The sequence below is a fragment of the Alosa pseudoharengus genome, unplaced genomic scaffold (assembly GCF_046254945.1).
Source record: "Alosa pseudoharengus isolate Yale_2024_CS ecotype anadromous, Long Island Sound unplaced genomic scaffold, YU_APseudo_1.1 YU_APseudo_1.1_scf_21, whole genome shotgun sequence".
Classification (NCBI taxonomy): domain Eukaryota; kingdom Metazoa; phylum Chordata; class Actinopteri; order Clupeiformes; family Clupeidae; genus Alosa; species Alosa pseudoharengus.
Window position 1 is genome coordinate 17,074,158 of NW_027468674.1, and position 9,232 is coordinate 17,083,389.

Sequence of the window (9,232 nt, forward strand, 5' to 3'; positions counted from 1 at the left end):
ATAATAGGCAAATAATAGGTGTGTGTGTGTTTTTTCTCTCTCTCTCGCTCTGTGTGTATCTGTGTGTATGTGTGTGTGCTTCTGTGTGTGTGTGTGTGTGTGTGTGTGTGTGTGTGTGTGTGTGTGTGTTTTCCTGCAGCCATTAACCCCTGCGCGGAGCACGTGTGTAGCCAGTTGTGTTTGCTGTCTCAGATACGGCCAAGGTACTACACCTGTGCCTGCCAGTCCGGCTGGAACCTCAACAGTGACAAGCGCACCTGCACCAAAGGTACCACATCAGCACCAGACATCACACAGCTGAAATGATCTCTGGATAGGTATATACATAAAGGTGTATATAATACACACACACATACACACACACACACACACACACACATATATATATATATGTATATATATATATATATATATATATATAGAGAGAGAGAGAGAGAGAGAGAGAGAGAGAGAGAGAGAGAGAGAGAGAGAGATGAAACCCAAGATTTTCACTCTCTTTATGACATATAATGAGGTGTAAAACAAATGAATGTTGAATCATGACTTGAATTTGATTCCAGATGACACCCCTTTCTTAATGGTGATGAGAGAGACTGTTATCATGGGGATCCCTCTCAACCCCAACGACACCTCCAACAACGCCATGGCCCCCATATCAGGCATCACGAAAGGAGTCGACATCGACTTCGATGACAAGGAACAGTTTGTCTACTGGGTGCAAGGCTCCGTAAGTCTCAAAGAATACTTCTATGGAGACTCAGAACTTGTGTGGCAGTTAAAGGGGCTTTCTGTAGAATTCAAGTTGTCTTGAATGTACCATCGTGCCCACGACAGCCCTCTTTCACTGACCTGCATGCATTCAATATAAAGAATTTAAAAATGAAGCAGTAATACTAAAGATCCTTGATTACTAGCCTCTCTGGTAATACAGTGTGAGAGAGTCTATAGTATACTGTAGAGTATAGAGAGTATATAGTATACTGTAGAGAGTACAGAGAGTATATAGTATACTGTAGAGAGGATAGAGAGTATATAGTATACTGTAGAGAGTACAGAGAGTATATAGAGGATAGAGAGTATATAGAGTATAGAGAGTATATAGTATACTGTAGAGAGTACAGAGAGTATATAGTATACTGTAGAGAGGATATAGAGTATATAGTATAGAGAGGATAGAGAGTATATAGTATACTGTAGAGAGTATAGAGAGTATAGAAAGTATATAGTATAGAGATTATAGAGAGTATAGAGGATAGAGAGTATATAGTATAGAGAGTATATAGTATAGAGAGTATAGAGTATATAGTATAGAGAGTATATAGTATAGAGAGTATAGAGGATAGAGAGTATATAGTATACTGTAGATATTTATATATATATATATATATATATATATATATATATATATATATATATATATATATATATATATATATATATATATATATATATATATATATATATATGTAGTATAGAGAGTATAGAGAGTATATAGTATAGAGAGTATAGAGTATAGAGAGTATAGTATGGTCTGGTGACCAGTTAGCTGATTAGCATGCTAAATTTAGTGGATATTGAAACACTTATTTCTTTACAATCTGTTACTATTTTTGTTCGTAGGACTTTTTAAAAGCTAAAAGACCTTTTAAAAGACCAGGTGGAAAAATTGATAATAATAATATACATAATAACTATGTATTGATAATAACAGTAATTGTTGTATAAAACAGGGATCGATATACAGAGTAAAGACCGATGGAACCAACAGAACCCAGTTTGCACCCGCAGGGATCATCGGTTCTCCCTCAGGCCTTGCTTTTGATTGGATAACCCGCATGATGTACTACACCAATCCCACCAATAAGGCGATAGAGGCAAGTGTATAGGTGTTAAGGCGTTCAATATACTTCTGAGAATACAGAGCGTGTGTTGTGCAAATCAGCAGAGTTATGTGGTCCATAGTGCTGAAAATTGTGATACTCACAAGATGAATGAGATTCCAAAAAATGGTAAATGGTAAAAAAGGTCAAAATGTGTCACAAAATATATTTTATTATCAGTATTTATTACATCATAACATAATATACCCATTTATTATATTTTGTTTGCCTGACAAACGTGAAATAAATCCATTTGAGTGTTTTCTCTGTTTCAGCTGATATCAATCATTGTTTTCCACTCTCCCTGTTCTCCTGTAGGTTATCAGAGTGGATGGAGCGCAGCAGTACAGGAGAACTCTCATCACCAGCACGGGCAAACCCGAGGGAGCCGGCACACCAGTGGGCATAGCCCTGGACCCCGCCAGAGGGTAGATATGCTCTCCCACCATTACCTCACCCATAGCGCCATCTACTGTCCTGGAAGTGCAATTACAAGTGCATGAGGATTAGGATCAGGAAATTTCACAGTAATAGTAAAATACTGCACATGGCATAGTGTATTTTGTTTTAGCATCTAATTGTTTTAATTTTAAATATCTCTAAATTAATTATGCATTTGCATGTGTCGGTGGAGCAAAAACTGAAAGTAACATGCCTTGCAACACCTGTATATATGGTTGACATAATTTGGACCTGGTTATGGTACATTTCTCCAAAACGCAAAGGAAATTGTAGTTTTCAGAGGAAAACAACTCCTGGTTATAGAAACGATCTGCCCCAATTCAAGTCACACACTTTAACAAGGATTCAAAAAACAAATTTGTCCTCCATTCTCAGACGGCTGCAAACCTGTTTGGGTTCATTCACACTCAGTTAAGGCTGTATTTTTTTGTGAAAGAGATGTGATCACCAGAGCGATGAGTTTGTGAATCTTTGTGTGGCAGGAAGTTGTTCTGGACAGACAGAGGGACAGACAGTGGGGTCCCCGCTAAAGTGGCCAGTGCAGACATGGACGGAGGGAACCTCAAAACCCTTTTCACGGGGAACCTGGCCAACATTGAGTTCATCACCGCAGACATCGCAGCCAGCAAGCTCTACTGGGGGGTCCCCAGCTCGGGACTGGTGAGTTGATGAAAATGCATTACACTTACACACACACACACACACACACACACACACACACTCACACACAAACACACACACCACACACAAACACACACACAGATTCTCTCTCTCTCTACAGACACACACACACATGCATGACATACATGCATGTCACACATGTAAATACACACACACCACCCACAAAAGTCAAACATTATGCACATTATGCACACTTGTACTCTCTCACTCTCAAACACACACACACACACACACACACAAGCACACAAGCACGAACGAGACCATCTACAGATATACTGAATTCATGTATGAGACTCTTCCAAATCAACCTTCAAGCCTCCTTCCCATAATGACCCATTCTGTAATCCATTCTGTAATCCTGCCCCCCCCCCCCCCTCCCGCCGCTCTTCTGCATGATTGACAGATCGAATGCGGCACCATGGATGGCGTGAGCCGTGTGACCATCGTCAGCAGCCTATCCCACCCGTGGGGCATCAGCGTGCACGGCCCCCACCTCTACTACAGCGACCTGGACTACGAGGTGGTGGAGCGCGTGGACAAGGTCAACGGCGCCAACATGGTGGTGCTGAGGAGCGGCTTGGCTGGGGTCCGCGCCGTCAAGGTCCACGCCAGAGACAGTGAGTGTGTGTGTGTCTGTGTGTGTGTGTGTCTGTGTGTGTGTGTGTGTGTGTGTGTGTACATGTATGTTTGTGAATGTATGAGTGTGTATAAAGTATATACGCCAGAGACAGTGAGTGTGTGTGTGTCTGTGTGTGTGTGTGTCTCTGTGTGTGTGTGTGTGTGTGTACATGTATGTTTGTGAATGTATGAGTGTATAAAGTATATACGCCAGAGACAGTGAGTGTGTGTGTGTGTGTGTGTGTGTGTGTGTGTGTGTGTGTGTGTGTGTGTGTGTACATGTATGTTTGTGAATGTATGAGTGTATAAAGTATATACGCCAGAGACAGTGAGTGCTGCTGACTGAGACAGAGATTTATAGTTCTTTGGTTCTTCCTCTTCCTCCTCTTCCTCTAGTGGTCTGCCATGATTTCCCCTGTGAGCACAAATCTCTTCTAGCTTTTTGTGTGGTCTAGAAATGACCTACACTGTACAAATGCCTCCCCTCAATACTGAGATTGATTCCCTATGAGGAAAGACCAATTTATATACCTTTCTGCTTGTTGGAAATGAGATGGACCCTGTTTACCTCTCGTACTACCCCCAGAAATGTGAACATAAGCTTTTACAGAGATGTTACCCCTCACTCAGTCTCTCTCACACTCTCTTTTTCTCAACACACACACGCACACGCACACACACACACACACACACACACACACACACACACACCCTCTCCCTATCTATCTATCTGTCTGTCTGTCACACACACACCCACACACTCTCCCTATCTATCTGTCTGTCTGTCACACACACACACACACACACACACACACACACACACACACACAAACACCCTCTCCCTATCTATCTATCTGTCTGTCTGTCACACACACAAACACACACACACACACACACACACACACACACACACACACACACACACACACACTCACCCTATCTATCTATCCGTCTGTCTGTCTATTCCCTCAATTTCAGACTCGGCCGGCACGACCAACGCCTGCAGCACCAACAACGGCGGCTGCCCGCACCTTTGCCTGCCCAAGCCGGGAGGCCAGAAGACATGTGCCTGCACCACGGGTTTCGTGCCCTCCCAGGATGGCACACTCTGCGAGCAGTACGACTCCTTCGCCATCGTGTCCACGCCACGCATGCTCCGAGGCTTCCACATCAACAGCTCTGACCACTCCGAGGCCATGGTGCCCGTGACAGGAAGTATGTATGACCACACTGTGTCGTGTTTTGTGTTTAGTAGGAAAAAGGGTGGAATGTCCGCAGACTTGCTCCCATCAGGAATTTTTATTGACTTTCACCCGTGTGTAACGTTTCGAGCTAATACGCTCTTCATCAGTGTTTTGTGTTCAGAACATCCACTATTTTGTTCAGAACATTCACTTTATACTGAATTAATACATCCACTCCTTCACTAAATTGTAAATAACCACATTCAGTCCTTCACTAAATTGTAAATAACCACATCCACTCCTTCACTAAATGGTAAATAACCACATCCGCTCGTACTGCATTGAAAAAAAGATTAAACTCTTTATTTATTTTTTATTTTAAATTAATATGTTTGCTTTACTTCTTATTTGTTTTACTTCTTACTTTTCTTAAAATATGAATTGCTTCACTTTTACCCATTCTGGTACAATGTTGCTTTGAGGCAATTAATCCTTAAATAATCATATTAAAAAAACTGTCCAATTTAAGCAGTAAAAAGCGCTACAAATATTTTTTCATATCTATAATGTGTACCATAATGTAGTACACCACCTGTGATGAATACAGCCATCATCATAATAGTAACTATGCTAACTTCCCCATAGGCTCCTACAGTGTAATGGACAAGATGGACCTTCACATTGCCTCTGGTTTCGTGTACTGGATTGACAACAGCACGTCCAGCACCTACAGAGGGATCAACCGGGCCAAGACAGACGGGTCGCAGTATTCTCGGATTGTATCATCTGGTGTGGGCACAGGTGGCATCCAGGGGCTCGCCATCGACTGGATAGCAGGTGGGAGATCTACCTTTCCTCATCAAATGTCTCTCTTTGCACTCTTGTCAACACGTGTTTATCTCTCCTTCACATAACCATTTACCAACATTAATTTAAATCTCTTCTACCTCATTTTGAAGATACACTGACTTGTGATTATGGAGAATGCCATCTCTGACATGGCCAACGTGCAACTGGAATGTCTGGTCTTGCACTTTGTAACTTTATTGTACTGGGGCGCGTTTCCCCAAACCATAGTTGCAAATTAGCAATTTCCAATTGCCAACAAACTAAGTTGCTAACAGGTTAGCAAATATGGATTTGTGAAACGTGCCCCTGCTCAGGAACATGACCGTTTTCGACAGTTTTTGATGTAATGGGTATCGCCTTGTGCCACATCGCCAAAAGCAATGTGGTTCCAGTGGGTTGAAAATTGACTAAGAGGGCTACAAATGCCAGTTCTTACATAGTGTTGCTTTAACCATTGCTTTTGAATTGTCCCCAGGGAACCTGTACTTCACCAACGTGTTCCCAAGTCAGACCCACCTGGAGGTGATGCGCCTGAACACCACGTACCGTCTGGTTCTGCTCAAGAGCACGTTGGACCGACCCCGCGACCTGGCCGTCAGCCCCAGGCTTCGCTTAATCTTCTGGACCGACGCCGGCCAGAACCCCAAGATCGAGCGAGCTCAGCTGGACGGCACCAATCGGACTGTGCTGGCCACCGAGAGCCTGTCCTCCCCTCGCGGCATCACGGTGGACTACACCAACGGCATGCTCTACTGGGCCGATGACGAGCTCGATATGATCTCCATGATGTTTGCCGACGGCACCGGGAGGCAGATCATACGCTATGGTAGCCGGTACCCGGCCCCGTACGGCCTGTCCATCCTGGGAAACTACCTGCTGTGGGTTGACCGCAAGCTCGGGAAGCTCTTTCAGGCCAGCAAGTACGCTGGGAACCAGAACGAGACCGAGGTGATCCGCGACGGGCTGCAGGGCCTGTCGGACGTCAAGGTGTTCGACGCCCACGTCCAGCCCACCGCCGCAAACCAGGTGAACTTCCACCCATGCCTGGAGGACAACGGGCGCTGCCAGCAGTTCTGCTTCGCCTATCCGGGCCAGACGGCGGTGAAGTGCGGCTGTGCCCACGGCTCGCTGCTCAGCAACGGCGTCACCTGTGGCTACGGCCAGGACGAGTTTCTGGTCTACACCACCGACTACACGCTCAACAGCGCTCGGCTGGACCCGGATGACCACTCGGTTCCTTTTGCGTCCTTCTCCCTGGGTTCCGGCCTTATGGCACTGGATTTCGACTACCAGGACCGCAGGGTGTTCTTCTCACAGTATCTTGGGATTGGGAGGAGCAAGATCGGGTACATCAACACCGCCACGCCTGGGACTCCCCCGGTCTTCATTGCCACAGGTAAGAACCTCCAGGCTTCTCCAATTTTTTTATGCCCAAAGACGTTTAGTTGAGCAGTTGTGTGCCCATCCCACCTTTTTTTAGGCCAGGTGCAGGACAAGGAATACGAGCATAAAACAGAAGAGAGAATGTCCGCTCCCAACTTTGAATTAAAAACCAACAACGTTTCGACCCGTCTAGGTCTTCTTCAGGCAATTTTTTTAATTAAAAGTTTGGACCTATACTCCGTTGTGTGGACATTCTCTCCTCATGCCCAAAGATCCCTTCTAATATAGAGCGCAATATCAGCGCTCACCCGCAGTTAAACCCACTCTTATATAATAGATTAAGGTAACCCCAAATGTTGATTATTTTAAAGTTGTTTCATTGATAAAATGACAGAAATGTCATGACAGAAATGAAAATGTCGATCAGTGCTTCCAAAACTGTTCTGTTTTGTCCACATGCCAAAGATATTTAGTTAACTGCCATAGCGAACTAAGTTAAGCTGAAAATATTTAAGTTGATGAAGAATTTCTAAGTATTTTCCTCAAAGAAATTACACAAACTGATAAACAGATTAGCGAAGTAGTTGTCTATTCATTAGATAGTTGGCAACTAATCGATTAACCGATTAATTGTTGCAGCTCTACTACTGGGTCCCCATTGCACTGCCACCCCTCCTCCTCTCCCCGCTCTGTATTATCTAACAGCACTCATCAGTGGTGTTATTGATTCGCTGAACACACTTTATTTAGGCTATTAAGAGCTCTGTAATTTTAATCAGTGGTGATTGGAGCAGGGCCAGATAGAGGAGCCGCAGGTTCCCAGAAGGAGGATTAACGACTTTTGACCTAGAAGAGAGGCTCTTGGAAATGTTGATGTAAGAAGCAAGAGCCTTGTCCAGTACAAGGGAATAGAGACATGTGTAACATGGGAATACAAACGCATTCATTGTTAGTAATGTCATTAGTAATGTCCTGATCATTAAGCTTGTCTTCAATGGGGATTTTGTGGATAAAGATATATAGTATAAGTAGTGTTACTAAATTGAGGCAATTACCAGTTTGGTGTTAATTACTCTCTCTGTTACCTCTCACCCTCTTCCTTCATCTTTCATATCTCTCTCTATCTCCACTCCCTTATTTCTCGCTCTCTTTCTCCCTCCTTCACTACCTGCCTGTCTCTCTCTCTCTCTCTCTTTCTCTCTATCTCTTACTCCCTGCTTACTTCCTCACTATCTCTCACTTTCTCCCTCCTCTGCTGATCTCTCTCTTTTTCTTTAAACCATCTCTCTCTCCTGTCCTCCCTCTCTACCTTTTTCACTCCTTCCATTTCTCTTTCTGCCCCCCTCCTCCTCCCCTCCTCTCATCCTCTGTGCGTTCTTCAGACCTGCGTGACCCTGAGGGTTTGGCCTATGACTGGGTTCATAAGAGGCTCTACTTCACCGACTACAGCAACAGGAGCGTTCAGGCCATAGGGATAGACGGACAGAACCGCACCTTCATCGCCCACGCTAACCGGCCGCGAGCCATCATCGTGGACCCCTGCTATGGGTAAGCAGCCACTCAGCGCCCTGATTTAAATGGCAGTCAAGACGAAAATAAGCTAAAGCTAATGTGATAACTTGGCAAAAGCATTGGTAACACTTTACTTGGATAGTCCGTCTGTCCACAGAGACTTAACAGAGCATCTGTTAAGATTCAAGTTCAGTATGTAAAATAGTTGTTGAACAATTACTGAACATCACCTTAACCTAATTCAATCACTAACCTTAACCTTGCAGTTAAGAGGGTATCAACAGATGATTTGTTGATGATTTGAGCTTCTGTAAATAGTCTGTGGGCGGACTATTTAAGTAAAGTGTGACCAAATCGTTTTTCCAACTATAAATACCGTAAGCAAGATCCTAAGTGTAAACATGGTTAGATCAGTGCAATTCCCCTACTCGCCACACGGTGGCTTTAGCAACACACACTGTTCAGCTATTGAATGTGACAGCAGGCTGACTAGACATGGCTGACCGTGAAGATCTCTCTCAGGTATCTCTACTGGACAGACTGGGGATCCCCTGCCAAGATCGAGCGAGCTACAATCGGTGGAAACTTTCGGACGCCCCTCATAAACACCAGTCTCTCCCAGCCCAATGGCCTCTCCATTGACTACGAGGAGAGGCTGCTCTA

General features: G+C 44.2%; 1 protein-coding gene across 1 annotated transcript in view; it reads left to right on the forward strand.

Annotated features, from left to right (window-relative positions):
• The window catches only part of lrp2b (low density lipoprotein receptor-related protein 2b), a 65,173-nt gene that overhangs the window by 21,474 nt on the left and 34,467 nt on the right, over nucleotides 1-9,232 (forward strand). The window contains exons 31-41 of the mRNA XM_076298731.1: nucleotides 140-268; nucleotides 561-727; nucleotides 1,731-1,874; nucleotides 2,199-2,308; nucleotides 2,825-3,002; nucleotides 3,427-3,640; nucleotides 4,620-4,856; nucleotides 5,471-5,662; nucleotides 6,150-7,070; nucleotides 8,440-8,605; nucleotides 9,092-9,232. The exon at nucleotides 9,092-9,232 is cut by the window's right edge and continues 18 nt beyond it. Of these exons, the coding sequence (XP_076154846.1) occupies nucleotides 140-268; nucleotides 561-727; nucleotides 1,731-1,874; nucleotides 2,199-2,308; nucleotides 2,825-3,002; nucleotides 3,427-3,640; nucleotides 4,620-4,856; nucleotides 5,471-5,662; nucleotides 6,150-7,070; nucleotides 8,440-8,605; nucleotides 9,092-9,232 (2,599 nt within the window). The remainder of the gene's footprint in view (nucleotides 1-139; nucleotides 269-560; nucleotides 728-1,730; nucleotides 1,875-2,198; nucleotides 2,309-2,824; nucleotides 3,003-3,426; nucleotides 3,641-4,619; nucleotides 4,857-5,470; nucleotides 5,663-6,149; nucleotides 7,071-8,439; nucleotides 8,606-9,091) is intronic.